The 16,947-nt window shown below is 43.2% G+C and overlaps 2 protein-coding genes across 2 annotated transcripts in view; both read right to left on the bottom strand.

Annotated features, from left to right (window-relative positions):
• Nucleotides 1-2,242: 2,242 nt before the first annotated feature.
• Nucleotides 2,243-14,056, bottom strand: BUB3 (BUB3 mitotic checkpoint protein). The gene is made up of 9 exons (XM_030276585.4): nt 14,007-14,056; nt 13,714-13,830; nt 11,372-11,566; nt 10,821-10,890; nt 9,644-9,795; nt 6,778-6,936; nt 5,298-5,475; nt 4,562-4,778; nt 2,243-2,581 (listed from the first exon to the last, which is right to left on the bottom strand). The coding sequence occupies exons 2-9, from the start codon at nt 13,720-13,722 to the stop codon at nt 2,572-2,574; spliced, it is 990 nt and encodes a 329-aa protein (XP_030132445.1). The 5' UTR covers nt 13,723-13,830; nt 14,007-14,056; the 3' UTR covers nt 2,243-2,571.
• Nucleotides 14,057-14,417: 361 nt separating this feature from the next.
• Nucleotides 14,418-16,947, bottom strand: part of HMX2 (H6 family homeobox 2) — a 7,152-nt gene continuing 4,622 nt past the window's right edge. Inside the window, exons 2-3 of the mRNA XM_002192500.5 lie at nt 16,526-16,803; nt 14,418-15,819 (exon numbers count right to left, since the gene is read on the bottom strand). Coding sequence (XP_002192536.4) covers nt 15,272-15,819; nt 16,526-16,802 — 825 coding nt within the window. The 5' untranslated portion in view covers nt 16,803 and the 3' untranslated portion in view covers nt 14,418-15,271. The remainder of the gene's footprint in view (nt 15,820-16,525; nt 16,804-16,947) is intronic.

Raw genomic sequence — 16,947 nt, 5'->3', positions numbered from 1 at the left:
AAGAGAACTCAGCAGTAGAAACACCCAGCCTTTGGGCACCCATTGTGACAGATGCAGCAGTGGAATTACTGCTGAACTTGAGGACTGAGTGACTCCAACTGCAGAAAATCTGTCATTCTCAAGGCAGTGAAAACCACTGGGTACATACAAAAGTGTGAGGCAATTAAGATGGAGCTGGCAATAACTACATAGCTTCATAAAGTCATCCTCAGCAGCATCACTTCAGTCTTTGTTGGGGGCTCAGAGCTCAGCTTTGACTGGTTTTGCTTGGGAAAACACCCACCTAAAGGAGACATTTTTTAATACTGATTATAATTGCAGCAGCACCAGCACTAAACATCCGACCTGAGATGCAGCAGAGCTCCAGACCTGCATGCAGTAAGCACACACTGATTATCCTGAAGGACTGGCCAACAGAAAGAAGTACTTACCAGCTTGCTTTTGTGACATTCAGGGCACAGATGCCACTTGGCTTCTAATACCACAGTGTTATGAGGCTCTTGTGAGAGACAACCCTGGATATTCACTGCTGCCAGCAGTCAGTGATGATTGATGACTCTATTACAGTGATGGCTGTGGCTCCATGTTTTCTCCACGGCCCTCAACACCAGCCAAAAAGCAGTGACTTAAGGAGCTTTTTTAGCTCTCAATTCCTCTATCAAGAGTCAGTACATCCTTTGTTCAGCTGCTTGTTACAGAAGTCAGAAAGGCTTGTTTCTTGATTCCTCCAGCTTATGAACCTCTGCCTTGACCTGCATTTCTAGGAGAGTGCTAATAAAAGGGAGATTAATCTTGTAAAAGAAGTATCTGTATTTCAACTGCACATTGTGATATTTCTACCCAACACATGGACACAGCTGTAGCCCTGACCAACCAACATTCATTTTCCCCACTGGTTGTCTCATTATTTTTGTTTCAAGCATTTACATAAAACACCAGCTCACCACAAGGAATCCTCCTCTGGGTTTTAAGCCAAAAGAGAACCAGCAAGTCTTTGCCTCATTGCCTCATACTGGGCTAACTTTGTCCACTGAAACATGCAGATTTCAGCATATTAACAGGATTTTCCCCCAGTGCTTCCCACTGAAAAGTTTCACCATTTCCTAGCTATATTACGGCTTCCTTGGTCAACCAAAAGATTTTGAATTCCCCTAATTCTGTTGGTTTTGCCCTATGCTCTCTAGCTCCTATTTCACTTTGCTCCCCACAGCTCTACACCTGTAACTCCCCACTCTATCCTCTCTCCATTTCACATTTTCCTTTCTCCACATCATCACTAAATCACCTTTTCCTTAGTCCCAGCCTAATTCTGCCTTCACGCTTTTTTTTTTAATTGGACACATCCTCACTTCTTTTTTCCACAAGCTTATTATTGCTCTGCTAGTTACTCTGCCAGAAATCTTAGTTCCCATGATTGGGCTGCAATTGACCCTCTTTAGCAAAATCAAAAATTCAACCTCTGCCCCACACCAGTCATGTAACCCTCACTGCAATAAAGCCAATTAAAACTGCAAGGAACAGAGGTGGTGCACAACTGCCAGAACAGAGGCTGGATGACACTGTGGTGTGGGCATTATTCATATTTAACTCAGGAAGATCTTCATTTTTTCCAAACCTATCAAAACCAGTTTTTATTACCAAAGAATCCATATCTAGCTCGTGACAAACTACAAAATATTCCATATACAACTCATTTACCATGTCTACCTGGTAACAGCTCAAGTTTGTCAGATTTCTGCACACACTGAGCTGTTTCCTCTCCATCACCACCTTCTCTGCAACGATCTGGTACCATTCCTGTTGTCAGCAAGTTTGTTTTCCTACAGGTAATAAAGTGCTCCCACTGGCTACACAGGCACTGATAGAAGAGAAGAAGTTGGAAGCAAAGAATTAATTCAATTTCCAATCCAAAATACCCACACCTCAATCACCTTCCTCAAGCCTCAGCTTTTCTGTCCCTCTGTACAATTCACTGTAAAATAAATATTTAAGTAGTAACACCTGATACAAGCTACCAGGAAAACAATCTGACTTTGCACTGCTAACAGAGTTGAGTGAGACAGCTTTTAGTGGTAATACTCAAAAGAAAAAAATTCTTTTTAGTTCCTAATTCATCTCACTGGGAAAAGATTAAAGACTCAAATTTTTCTATCAGGAAGATCTAGAACTCAGTAACTCCTGCAATTTAAGGGTTTGGTCTCAACATTTGTTTCAAAATAAGTAAAAGCTGCTACACAAAGTATTTGTTTTCAAAAAATCTATAGATATTTATTGAACAAATAAGAAAGCAGTGGAAGTTTTCATAATCAGATACTACAAAATATCTAAATTTTTAAAAGGTTATCTACAGGATTGAATTAATTCAGCTCCAGACAGAAGATAAAGAAAATAGCTTCACTAACATTATAAGCAGGCAAGGAATGACAGATTTAGACAAATTACAATAAACAAACATTTCTTAATTAGAAACAACAGGAGTACAAAGATTGCTCTTCTCACTTCACTTGTTTTAGTTGAGCCTTGCTAGGAGCAGGTGAGCATCTCTTGTAGAGAAGGAGTAGCAGCAATAGTTTAAGTAGACCTGCAATAAATAAACTCTATTTTAGGAAGAATATTTAGAGCAATCATTAGCAGGTAGAACATTCACCATCCTATGAAAACAGAAAGCCAACTTTCACTTGTACCAAGATACAGAATATAGGGGTTTAATGACGAAAAGAGTGATCTTTATATAATATGGCACCATCTTGATGCACCAAGAATGCATTGTGCAGAAACACTGTGACTCAAATTAACATGCAAAAAGATCACTATGAAACTGCCATTAGTCTTCTGTCCTAAGTAACTTATTTTTAGAATAAACCAGAGATGACTCACACTACTGAACCACTAAAATATACCCATCATTCTTAGTGCCCTAAGGTTGGCACAAGCAACTTGTAAATGTCAGAAAAGCATACAAACCTCGTTAATGTTTTCAGAAATTCATTTAAAGATAGAAACAGGTCCAAAAAGATGCCTGTCTAAATGCATTGCAATTACGTTACAATTATTTTCCAAATACACAGATAGGCTCTGTCTTTTCTCAGCTCATTACTGACTCAAACAATTTGCCCTTCTGGGATCAATTGTTTGCTAATAAATAATTGTTTACAGTCACAAAATGATATTAAGGAGTATTCTTATTAGTTTTCCTTCTACAGCCTAATAAGATTCCAAACTAGCTGATTCCCAAGAGTCTAACCTTAACCTTGCTGTGTTTAACAGCCCAGGAAATGATGAACCATCTGTTTCAGAAAATAATGGAGGGCCAAGAGGAAATATTGTTTAATTGTAGATTAACCTCCTTGTACAGCAGAATGAAGCATCTACAGAATTAGCAACTCTAAGTAGCAATGGATAAAAAAAAAACCTCTGAAAGCAGTTCTTACTATTAGAAAATGAACAGCAGCAAGTATTCTTTTATCAACTTTGAAAAACAACAACTCAAATGTATGTAAAAAGTACAAGCTGTTTTGGTTTTTTTTTTAGTTAATTACCATATTTGGATTTTTCCAATTGAGGAACTCCCAGAGATAAATGCTAAAATAGTACTGGCTTTATTTTTCTAGGAGTATCAAAATGACTTTAAAACAAATATCTCCAAGTGAGAGATGTGGAAGTTATACAATAATAAATACCTCATCTTTGCAGGTATAAAACAGCTGCTCCAAAGCAACAGGGACTGGAGGGAAAGATCTTGAGGTTTTAAACTCAAGAAATTTGATCGTTTATGTATCTGTTTTCACAGCCACTTTTAATAATGGAGACAACCTGATAAGGTGTAAGACAGATTGAGTACTAGAAGAGAAAAAACCTAACAGTGATAAAGCACAGGAATTTGAAAATAAAGCCAACTGCTCCTGTGCCTCCATCATTAAGGGCAGCACAATTCTGCACTGGGATGGCAATTTTTCTATGTAACGTTGATGCCAAAGCAAGCTGAACAGGAATTTTTACCTCCATCAATCAGTTTGCCTCGTTTTGACAGCAACAATGACAGAAAAGTGTGTTATCAAAGGGCTGCAGCAAACTCCAACACACAGGAACTGAGAGAACCTTCCCTTGATTTTACAAAACCTTCCTAGAACAGAATCTAAATTCACAGCTCACTCTGACAGCTGGGTGCATACTCAGTGTGACAGATCGCATTCATTCCAAGTTTTAAATATCCAAACACGGTAGCATTTACTCCCATAAATTATTCTTGAATTCTTCACTCAATTCCTGAAGCAATGAGCTCGAAATAACTCTACAGCTTCATATAATAGCACCTATTGAAAGAGGAGAAGAGTTTGACATCCTTCTCCCTCTAAACAACCAGGCACAATTTTATCCATCAGCCGTCTATCAACCTACGGATATTGAAAGCTTGGGCGAAGGAGATAACATCAAACCCAGCCCTACTGTCAAGCTGCACTATCTCCTGCCATCAATAATACTATTCATGAATTTAGGAAAATTAATAAATCTCGGGGTGGAGGCTCAGAGAGGCTCAAGTGCAGCTGAAGCAGACACTCACTTGGGCTTTGTTTCTGCATCTGTCACTTGGCGGATGTAGATGCCGTCCTCGGGGTGCTCGATGTCGTCCATCTCGTACATGTAGGAGGAGGCGATGGCCAGGGTGGTGCCGTCGTTGCTGAAGGCCAGCGAGGCGATGCTGGTGGGGTAACGGTGGAATTGGCACAGCCGCTTCTTGTTGAAGGGATCCCAGATGTTCACAAAGCCGTCGGAGCCGCCTGCAAGGCAGGGTTTCAAAAATAAGTTAGAATTGAGGGAAAAAATGAAACTGAAGAGATGCAGCAGAGGGAAAAAAGAAAACTACTCGTAATTATTTTGTCAGGAAAAACACAAGGCTGATTTGTTTGGTAAAGATCACAATGAGCATTCCCAAACTCCCTGTTAAAGCAGTTCATTGGAGAAAAGACTGCAATACAATTTTATCTCATGGCACTCCAAATTCTAAGGAAGTAGTAAGGTAGAAAAAAACTTCCTAAGAGAAATTCTCATTGCATCACAGTTTTAAACTGACAGTGAGACTTGTGATTATATCTGCAGGTCCAAAGACAAGCCTGTGTTTGGGGGAAAAAACATTAAGAATTAAGAACTCTCACTACATCAAATAATTTTAAAACCCTGCTTGGAGCATGAATACAACTTAAATACTTAAAAAGTCAAGGCACATGAAGTAAAGGTTGATCTGTTTACATCAAAACTAAAGGAACTGAGGCAAGTGTTACGAAGAATTGAGTATTTACCTGTAGCAAACGTGTTGTGGACATTATGGAAAGAAATGGCATTAACTGGATAAATCTGCTCGATATTATTCTCCTTCAAACGGTGACATTTGAATGCATATTTCTTCTTCTGGATTTCTGGGCTTGGATCCAAATATTCCACAGCTACACGACCTTCAATAGAACTTAAAACATAACCCTAACAAGAAAAAAAAAAATTGGAGCTACAAGTTTTAGAAGTTTACAACTAGAGAAAAGACTGCAATACAATTTTATTTCATAGCCTTCTAAATTCTAGGAAAGTGGTAAGGCAGAAAAAAGCTTTCTAAGAGAGATTCTCATTGCATCAGTTTTAAGCTGACAATGAGACTTGTAATTACTTCTGCAGGTCAAAAAAACAAGCTTGTCTTTGGGGAAAAGAATTTCAAGAGATAAGAACACCTTGCATTTGCTCACCTATCCCCAAAGGCCTAAATACCTGAAATATGAGAGATACTCACAGGACTATTTAGTTTCAGAATTACATTACATTAAAATTAGTTCAGAGCTTTATACTAACAACTAAACACTCAAGCTGAAATAGTATTTTCAGTGAAACTTGATTACAAGTTGTGTTCACTTATCCAGTTAATTACAGTCCTGACTTGGAGCAACCTGAGATGCTTGTATTATCACTTTTGAGTTAAGTCCATAATAGATCTTTTCAGAAATAGGATTGCAATGATATCTAGCTATACCAGGGCTCTTTAAAATCCATCATACAATACAATCTGGAAGATCAGCTTGTTTTACTATAACTAGAACTGAAAATGGACAAAGCATTCATGCCAGTTCAAGAACAAGTAACTAGGTCTTGCAATTCCTGTACTATCACTCTGTACAGGAGAAAATTCCCTTACAAATTAGTTTGGCAGAGAAAGCCAATCTTCTTGCTTTCCTTGAAAAAAGAAACACCACAGACACACCATGTTAACTTGCACAGAACAGCTGTAACAGCACCTGAATTGCACAATTCCCCCTGGATAATGGATCCAGGATTCTGCAGTGCATGCCACAGACTCAGAGAGAAAAAAAAGAAAAATATATAAATGACATTCATGCAGTTTTAATCCTGCCCCTGTTCACAGACTGTTCAAGAACCCTGGGTTACAATGCATAAAAGCTGCTTAGGAACCACCAGTTCTGGCTTTCTCTCCTCTACTGCAACTGGGGAGGTGAAGGATTTTTTTTTTAATTACATGTCAGCATTGTGATTCATTAAATAGGTTATTTCTAAAAAGGAGACGATCTTGAGGAACAAAACAACAACATAATATGCTGCTAAGTCAGTGGCAAACATTGCTAAGCTGCACTAAAAAGAATTAATGTACCCCAGGAAGCCTCCCCCCTCCTGAAGTTTGATCACAAAACACATCCCCACTGAAAAATACATTTGGAAATAAAGCCCCATTTTCCTGAAGAATATCCAGCAGAAATGTGACTGCTGCCACTGCTCCCATACCTGTTTGTTGGGGAATGCTCTGATGCAGCGGGTCTGGTATTTCAGGCTCGATTCCCTTCGCTGCTGAACGTATCCCATGTTCCTCAAATCCCACACCAGCACCCTCCGACCTGCTGTCCCCACAATCAGTCTGTCCCCAGACACAGAGAGGGTGTAGACCTTCCAAAAAAAAAATGTACAGTATTTAACACTGACACTAGCCTGGAAACCCCCCTGCTCTTTGTACAGAATAAGCTGTCAGCAATGAGCACTAACACAACTGGGGACATCTCCCACGGAATGCCCAGCAACACAATTCCCTTCAGCTTTCATTTAGAACCCAAATTTGGGATAAGCAGCAGGAATGTGTACCTGGTTAGTGAGAACACCCTGATGTAGCATTCAGAAGTTCAAAAACTATTCCAGGCTTTAAATTTACTGAAATCAATGGCAAAAGGAAAACCCATACAAAGGAACACAAGGGGAAGTGATGGATATTGGAATTAATCTCGGCTTGGTTTTGCATTCCCACTGTCAGTTCATGATCCTGCAGTTTAGTCCTCCAAAACCACATCACACATTTTCTGTTTTCCTCCACCTGGTAACCGAGTATTTTTCTTTATAAACTGAATATTTAGAGTTGAGCTTCATATTAATAAAATAAATTGCCAAGAGATCATTAAAAAAAAAAAAAAACAACCCATTACTTTGTGTATTTTAATAAAACTAAGTGAATTTGAAGAAAGCAATATGTTTGACATATTAAAAAAAAGATAATGGCTCGGAATTTTAACTCTACCCCAAAACTTGGCTCAGTGGGAAATTTTGCCTTATCAAATTTCGTATGAAAATATCCAGTGCATGAATTGTTGCTTCCAGATATTGCTTTCATCTGCTAATATGTTTAAAAAAATACAAAACAAAAATACAAGAAAAACGAAAGAGGTTTAGTCAAAAAAAAAACCCTGAGCTATGGAATGAATTCCTAGTTGTTGATACATAAGCAGATAGAATCCAGCTATCTACAGCTGCCACTGAGCTGCTAACAAGAGCAAATGATGAGAATGAGCTGCTTTTTCCAGTGATCAAATGCAGCCAAACACACAGGAAACAGATCTTGGGTATTCCTCAGATCAGGAATTAGAAGTGTAAGAGATCTGGTATCCTGCCAGAAGGAATAGTTTGCTTTTGGCAGGTTCTTGGAGGATTTCACTTGTTTTCACTTTCTGGATCTCTGATGAAGCCCAACAAAGCTGCTTGGTTCTGGTAAGACTGCACTGAAACATTAAACACAGCAAGTTTTCTCTTCATTTGCTACAAATATGTTTTCAAAAAGTTAACTTTTTTATCTATATGTGTACATACACACTTGTCTGCTAGCTTTTTATTAGAAATTTTCTTTAACAAACCCTCATCCACCGAGCATGCTTTCTTCTCTAAATTTGATTACAGAACTCTTAAAACTGAGATTTTAAGATGGAAAAAGTCTTAAATATTCACACAGGAGTTGCCCAAAATTTCTGATGATTCCAATTACTCCTAAAAAAGGTATGAAAACTTTGAGGCAATAGTAGTTACATATTTTAGCAGGACAGTTTTTTGTTATTGATGTAAAAATTGGTCCAGAACTACTCATAAACTCTATATAAAATATGTTTGTGTACATATAGGGAAACAAAAGCATAAAGAAGAATAAATATCTTAAATCTTCTTCACAAACTGATGTCACACCTGTACAGTGAGTGTTCTTTCTCCACCACACAGCCATAAATCAAATGAAACCGTTGTCATGCAGTGGAGTAGGTGTACACATTCATCAAAGGCAGCATTAAAAAAATGACATAATGAACCTTGCTGAACCAATAAGCAGCTTGATTCACTGTGGCTGTCCATTATATGATATTCTGTCAGCAATTTATCACAGTTCTTTACATGCTACATACATCTATAAATCAAAACTAGAAATAATGCAATTACTTTATTCTGCACAAAGGTCTGGCCAGAAGTAGATCCAGCTCTGCTGGAATAAAAGTAAGAGCTATTTAGGGGCAAAGGGAAGGTAATGATGGCTCATAATTAGGACTTGACAATAGGATGTCACAGTGCTAAATGAAATTTTTAAAAGCTACAGGCAAAAAAAAAAATATTCGTATGTAAAATTATCCAGCAAGCCAGCCTGTGTTTAGGAGTATCTGAATAAAACCAGGAATTACTGTTAATTCCTTCAATGACACTGCTGTAAGCAGCATGAGAAGCTAATACATCATATGGGCATTAGAAAAAGCTGAAGACATCAGCTCATTTTATCTTATTTCTCTGAGTCTCCCATTAGCACAGAGGATTGCAGCTTTAGGAGAATAACCAAATTTACTAGGCATTAATACAAAACAAGAAAGTCACAAAACAAGCAATTCTGTTCAATTTTTTGAACACAAGTAAAAAACATTAAAGAGATATTTTTCTATGCACACAGAAATATGATATAGAGATGTGTTTCTATTCCAAAACAATCAGACCTTAGGACTGCCAGGGTCTGATGGTCTGATATACCTAAAATCTTAACATTTAAGGAAATCAACTGTTCATATTACAATTAAGCCAAGATACTTGATTTTCCTTCCAATTTATTTTAAATTTTAAGAAAGTGGTCCAGCACAAGCACCAAGAGTTAAGGATCACTGAGGAAAGCTCAAAGCCCTCACCAAAAAATGGCAATTCATTCTGAACACCAATCTTTTAAAATGCTACAATTCCACCCAGTTTAAAAATCATTAAATATAACTTCACAAATTCAGCTCACAGCTTCACAAGTTCAGCCCAAGGCAGTGTCCTGTGAGATGTCTCAGTGCCAGGATGCATTATTTAGCACCTGGAATGCAGCACGTACCTTCTCAGGCTGGGAGAAGGTTCCTGCATTACAGGGAGTTCTGGGATCCCAGAGTTTGACTGTTTGATCCCAGCTGCCAGTCACCATGACATTCACTTCTGGGCAATACTCCACACACCTGATAGGAGCATCGTGGGCACCAACAAGGCTTTCTGTAAGAAAACACAATATACTGCAACTTCACTGGCCCTATAACACAGAATGTGTGAAATAAAGAATAAAAAAAGAACACAACTGCAGCACAAGCATTTTCTGACATTCTAAAGGTGCATTTCTACACCACAAGTCCCTGTAAGGATAGTTCAGTCTTCAGAAGCATAACTTTTGAAAATATCAGGATTGTTACATTTAAATTTATGTCTCTTGAGCTTAGGGTTAAAGAATTCTAGGCAGTCAGTAAGAGATCTCTACAGGTATAAAGCATCAACTGGTATCACACTGACAAACACACGAACACAGAAAGCAACTTCACTGACAAACACACTAACACAGAAAGCAACTTAAGTTTATGTACACCAATAATATGACAAGAGAAAGCAACGAGCATCTTAATAAAAATATTAAAACACTTGTAGGAAGCCAGCTATGGCAGAATTATTAGAGCTTTTTGGTACCATTACTGCACATTAGTGATTTGTCAAGCCCTGGCTACTGGCTGGTGCTGGTGACTGGCTGAAATTTGCTTTCTCTTTAACAGACAAAATAGTGAGACAAACCAGTTCCATATTTTGCACCAACGAGGCACTGGAACTGTTACTTTCAAGCAATGTTTTCTTAGAAAAAAAACTTTAGTACAAGGCCAGGCTTGACAAAAGCAAAAGCTCTATATATCCTCTGCCATGAAAGATCATTCTAAATACATCCAAACCACAAACCTCTGAAAAACAACATGCTCAGTTTTAGTTCAGCTTGGCTACTTCCCCCTAACTGCAGCCTATGGCAGGGCATGATTATCATCAGAGAAACAATTCAAGGCATCCTGCAAGCAGCTACCTAACTTCCTGGCAATGCCAAATTCTTCCAGGTTTTTAGGTGGTCCTTATTAGGGTCACTGGTTATTCTGCAGATATTTAAATATCCACCACCCAAAGAACCTGAAGAATACTCTGTGCATGTAAGCACATAAATCTGAAGCTCAGACCAGCAGCTGACAGCATTTAGAATTCAATCTGCTCACCTTGGTCCGTGTTTAAGTCGTGCATTTTCAGTTGCTGATCCAGCCCCCCACTCCAGGCATGGGTAGGATCCTACAAAGCACAAAATTTACCTTATTAAGTTTGCATGGTTGCTCTGCATTCAGCATCCTAAACTCGTAACAGAGGACTTGCTTTTGGGAAGACAGGAATTAACACACAAATGTTAAGGTCTGACCCAGATTTAAACAGACAGAAACTTCACAACACGCTTAAGTGCTTTGAGTGATATGAATTTCTTTAGTTTAGAAGCAAAACGAAAATAAATTTTAAAAGGCAGATAGAGGCTAGACCAAATAATTTCCATTTCTTCAAATTTTTAAATGACTAACAACCCAAGTCCCATCTAGATGCAGGATAATCCTAAAACTGATTTTGGTGTTGATCTACAGTACAGCATCAGCCACATGACAAAACATTCAGTGAAAATAAGCACAGGCAGGCCCCCTCTTTAATTTCAGGGACTGACAATTTCTCATACTTTGGGCACTCTACAGCTGTAAACCAATAATTAAAAAACCCCTCCCACACTTACATAAAAAGCACAGTCCAGGACAGCTCCTGAATGCTGATATTTGAGTCTCATGGTGTTGGCAGGAACATCATAGAGCCGCACAGTTGTGTCCCAGGATGAAACGAGCAGAAACTGAGATGTGTTTGGACTAAACTTCACTGATGAAATCCCATCATCTGGAGTTTGGTTGAGCTTGAACTCATTTGATCCTGTCATCTGCAGACAATAAGGCACAGATGCAATTTTAATGACTGCAAGAACACAAGCCTAGCAAGGGAACAAGACTGACCCCTCTGAAAGGCAGCTCAAAGCAGAGCTCAAAACTTCACTGGCTTTTACACAGACCAGGTTCAGAATACCCACATTTCTCCAAACTCTAAAATTCAAGATGACAGTCCCTGTCCAAAACTTCATTAAATGCCTTTCTCCACAGAGAGCTTTTAAATATCAAATGCAACATGAATAAACAACACAAAACTATTATGATCATTATTATAATTTATAAGCTTGGTTATTACTTACAAATGTATTTCCCTCACTCTGGTGAGTGTGTGGCTGTGATTTTCGAAGTAAGTATTTATAAGTTATTGCAAACATCAAGAAGTTACTTTAAAAAACATGTATTAGCAGAAAAAATTGGATTTGAAAACTCCAAAAAGTGTTGATTTGCTCCTGGATTGGTATGACTGTCACACACTTCCAAGAATTGCAACTGGATCATCTTTTATATAGCTGTGGGCACTGTGCAACTTTCAGACCTTGAGGTTTCCATAAGTGCTGTGAAATATGTGCACAGAAAGCTGTAAGATTGTTTCCCCCCCTCTCTTAGAATCCAGGTAAAGAAAGGAAAGTTATGTTTTGTGAACTGCTGAAATGTGGAGTGACCATGGAACTGGGATGTGACCAGGAAAAAATAACAGCACTTCAATCAAAGAGCGGTGACCCCAAAGGCAAATGCAGCACTCCCAATCAGGACCAGCTTGCTAAAAACTTCCAAGGGCAGCAGAAGCTATGAACTGCAAATTTCAGCAGGAAAACAGCTCAGACCTTACAAACACTCTAGAAGAAGAAAGTGTTGGTTACACACCCACAAAACAAGCAATAAAACAACCACAGCCTCTTTTCAAGGTTTCTCAAGGCCTTCTCAGCACATTTACCTTCTGCTAAAGAGGCAGAGCAGTGCATTAGCTCAGGTTTTCTGTAACACTGTCCCAGAATTTGTATGTACAACTGCAAATGTAAGATTACAACTCTGAGAATAAATCAGGAGACAAGGAGCAGATGAACCAAGGGCAAGGTGCAAATTTAGGGCACGGTGGTTCCAGTTCAGTGCTTGTCAGAACTAAGCAATCATCAGGCTGTATAATGAAGTGAGGAGAACACATTCCTATACTGGAGAGATTTCCTGAGTGGGAGCTTTGCTGTCTAAGACACCCTACAAAAAAACACAAAAAACACCCACTGTGTCAACATAAAGTGCTATTTCTGCTACTGAAGCATGAAGTGAAGAAGAAAAAACTCTTTAAATATAGAGAAGCTTTTTTTTAAACTCCTTTTTTAGCATTGCTGTGGGAACACTTGGGAAAAGAGAGGCTCGAGGTTCTGCCACACATCTTTCCATGGGAACATTACTTGAAATTCAGCAGCACCTGCTGAGGATGTTTCAGATGCAGGTCCAGAGACACAAAACCTAAAGGAATTCAGAACAACTGAGAAAATTAAACTGGACAATCTTATTGCTGTGTTTACTTAGGCTGGAAAACTCAAGCAACAAAACATGAGATTTGAGGTACAAGTTATTGTCTTATTTGAGGCCTGGTACAAATTATTAAACAGCCCAAAAGCAACTCCAAGAGGCAAAGCCATTTACACAAGAAACCTGGAAGGATGTTCCAAAGATATTTTTAATTGAGAACAATGTTCATAATATCAGAATTTAAGGATATTCTGCCTCTTACATATGGTAAAAAAAAAAAAAATCAGACCCAGAGCTCCACATTTTTCACCAAAACAGCTGCTCCACAACCAGGATTGCCAAAGCACAGTGCTGTGCCCACCGCAAACAACAAAAGTCCTGGTAAAATGTTGAGGGAGCACAAGAAAAAACTTTTAAATATTACGGAGAAAGCACGTGCTGCTGAAATGGCAATTCTGACTTAACTAGGAGGTTCAGTTTTGGAAAAAAAAAAAAAAGGAAAAAGAAAGATTTAGTGAACAAGCAAGAGACCTGTGCTTTTACAGCTCCTCTTGGCACAGGTGTCACTGAGGTGGACGGAGGTGCAGGAACAAAGCAGAACGCTCCGGTGAGAGCCTCGGGACTCCCCTCCCGCGCTTTTATTCAGAAAACATGAAACTCAAAGTACCGTTTTCATGCTGAACGAGCTCCTCCCGCTGCTCCACGGGCCGCCGAAGAAAAGCTTTGGGATTTCGGGCAGCCCCGAGGCCTCGGTCCCTGAAACAGCGCCGGGATCAGGAAAACGCTGCGGGAAGGGAACAGAGTGAGGGAAGGGCCTGGGAGACAGGCAGGGAGGGCGCCGCACCGGGGAACGACGGCGGGGCCGGGACGGGAGGGTCAGGCCATGCTCAGGGTCCCGGATCCCCAACCGCGAACCCCCAATCCCGATCCCAAATCCCGAATTCCCGGTCCCGGCCTCACCTCACCTCAGCCGCCGCCGCCCGCGCGCGCGCACTGCCGCCCTCCCCCCGCGATTGGCCGGTTCGAACGCGCGTGACGCTGCGTCCCCGACGTGCGCCGCGAGCCCGCCGCCGCGGGGCGCGCCGGGAGTTGTAGTTCGCCGCTCCCGAGCCGGTGGCGGTGCCTTGTCCCCCGTCCCCGGGGGGACAGCACGGGTGCCGCGGGGAAAGAGAGGCTGCTGCTGGGCTTTTAGCAGTGTTAGCGGATAAAACACGAAATACGAGTTATTACCCCTAAAATAAAAAAAAAAATTAGTTCGAAAGGCGGAGCGGCGGAGCGGCGCTGTGTTCCCCAGCCCGGCCGCCGCTACCCCGGGGCTGCGGTTCAAACACCGGCTGTGGAGCGCGGGGAGAGCGTTCTCCTTCCCCGCATTGAAAAACGCCTTATTTTTCCCTTCGGGTATTTTATTTCTCTGTTTTTCGGGGGTTTTTTTTCGCTGTCCTCGTTGCTGTTGCTGTTACACCCCCGGCGCTCGGTACCGGCCGTACCTCGGAGGCGGTGGCCGCAGTTTAATCGCCACTTGCCGCGGGATTTACTGGTTTTGAGTGGCCCATCGAGGCCGTGTCCCGCGGGGAGCCGTCGAGGATGCCCAGTGCGGACCCGGGCAGCGGAGAGCAGGGACCAGTCCCCGGTAGCACCGAGCCCATCACCGCAACACTCCGAAAAAAACAGAAAAAAGGTCCCCGTTTACGAAACTTTTCGGGAAATGCCCTTCATCTCCCAGCCGAGAGAAGGGCAGCGAGCTCCCGTCAGGCTCGGCTGGGATTCCCTGCGGGAAACGAGATAAGGAACAAAAATTCCGGAAAAATAAACCCTCGGCGTTACAAGTCGTTTTGGCTCTCCCGTGCATCGATCCCTTCCCGGCCCGGCTGCGGGGCACCCCCGGTGCCGGGATTCCCCTCGGGGACACGCGACCGAGGTGGCAAATTTACAAACGAGGCTTAAAACGCTTTAATTTTTTTTTTCTTTCTTACTTTCTTTAAAAATATTTACAGATCTGAAATAACGCTTTTTTTTAATTAATTTTTTTTTTTTTCTTTTCAAGTGACAGGATGGCAGGAGGGGAGAACGGGCGTGCCCCCGGTGCCCCGGGCTGTCTGTTTGCCCGTCCCTCCCATCAGTTTCGGTGCTGTGTCCCCTCCATGGGGAGCCCGCACGGAGCCCCCCCGGTGGTCCCGGTGCGGCTCCCGGTGCGGCTCCCGGTGAGGGGCCGGGGGGCGCGGGGCTCAGTAGTCGATTTTGTTGTAGAGGTTGTAGAGTGGTAAGGCCGAGATGTTGCTGCCGGGATAGTAGAGAGGAGCGGGGAAGGCGATGGACCGGGGCACCGGCACTCGGAGGAGGGAATTGTCTCTGAACACCAGCGGCATCCCCACCAGAGTCTGCGCCGAGGCGTGGGCCATGTTGGCCGCCTCCAGCTCGGCCGAGAGTTGCCGTTTCCACTTGTTCCTGCGGTTCTGGAACCAGGTCTTCACCTGGGTCTCGGTGAGCTGCAGGCTGGAGGCCAGGCAGGCCCGCTCCGAGCTGCTCAGGTAGCGCTTCATGTCGAAGGTGGATTCCAGCTGATACACCTGCGAGCGGCTGAACACCGTGCGCGTCTTCTTCTTGGCGCTGCCGGCCTGCCGGTCCCCTCCATCGCGCTGCCGGTCCCCGCAGGAAGGCGAGGAGGGTCCCAGTGGCTTCTCCTTCTCGTCCTTACAGTCCTGCTGGGGGGGTGGGAGGAAAGATCCCCGTTCCCCGCTGCCCGCCGCCGCCGCTCCGCTCCCCTTGGCGCTGCCTGCAACAGAGCGACAACGCGGGGGTCGCACGGCGGCCGGCACCGGGACCCCCGACGGCCGAGCCCCCCGGCCCGGAGGGAAAAAGCACCGAGGTGGCACCCTGGACAGGCACCCGCTGCCTCTGCTCCTCGGGGAACACACAGCCCACGCCGGGGGAAGCCATCCCCTCCTGGGTATCCCTGTCCCCCTGTTTTTTGGATGGGTGGATGGATGGATGGATGGATGGATGGATGGATGGATGGATGGATGGACAGGTAGGTGTGAGTGTCACAGTGAAAGCAGCTGAGTACCAGGCTTCCCATCCGACACGAGTCGGCAAATTTTACTTTACAACATCGCATTTCATAGACCGTTTATTCAGAAATAATGCTAAAGAAAAAATCATAATAAACATCGTTCTTCCCTCTGCCCGAGCGCTGTAATCAGAATCTTAGAAAACGAGCGTTATCCATCGCACCGCATCCCTCGGGGAAATCAACAGCGGATGGGGTGGAAATTATTTTTTTTTTTTAAAAGTCACCCCATTTTTCCTGGAGTTCCTTCCTCCCCGCTTCACGCACGGACTGCTCCAACACTCTATGCCCCGAGAGCAGCGAAGGTGCGACGTGCCCCCGCCTCCCTCTTCCCGGCGGGGGCCGGACCGGGGCCGAGCCCTGCGCGGCCCTTCCCGGCCCGTCCGCCCCGTCCCATCCCTCCGGTACTCACCGAGACAGGTGAAGCTGAGGGGTTGGTGCTTGTGGCACGTCTCGGCGGGGCCCTGAGCCTCGGGGCAGAAGCAGCCGCGGTGTTTCCAGCTCTCGTCCTGCTCCTCATCCTCCGAGGACAGGGAGAGGGTCCGGGGGCGGGCGGGCCAGGCGGGTGCTCTGTCTCCGGTTTCCCGGGGGGGCTCAGCGCTGCCGCTGCCCAGGATGGACTGGATGGTGAAACTGGAGATGGGAGCAGCCGCCGGACAGCACTTGCTGGGCTCTTCTTTGCTGCTCATCCTGGGTTCATAAGAAAGCAGAGGAGGGAAGCTGTCGCTTTAGAGGGGTCGGGAGAGGGGTGCCCCGGCAGCCTGCGGGGAGCTGTGGGTGGGGGGTGTTTCGGGGGGCGCTTGGGGCGTGCGGCTGCCGGCTCTCCCCGTGCCG

This window comes from Taeniopygia guttata, chromosome 6 (genome assembly GCF_048771995.1).
Source record: "Taeniopygia guttata chromosome 6, bTaeGut7.mat, whole genome shotgun sequence".
Lineage (NCBI taxonomy): Eukaryota > Metazoa > Chordata > Aves > Passeriformes > Estrildidae > Taeniopygia > Taeniopygia guttata.
This window is presented reverse-complemented; position numbering and strand designations above follow the sequence as displayed.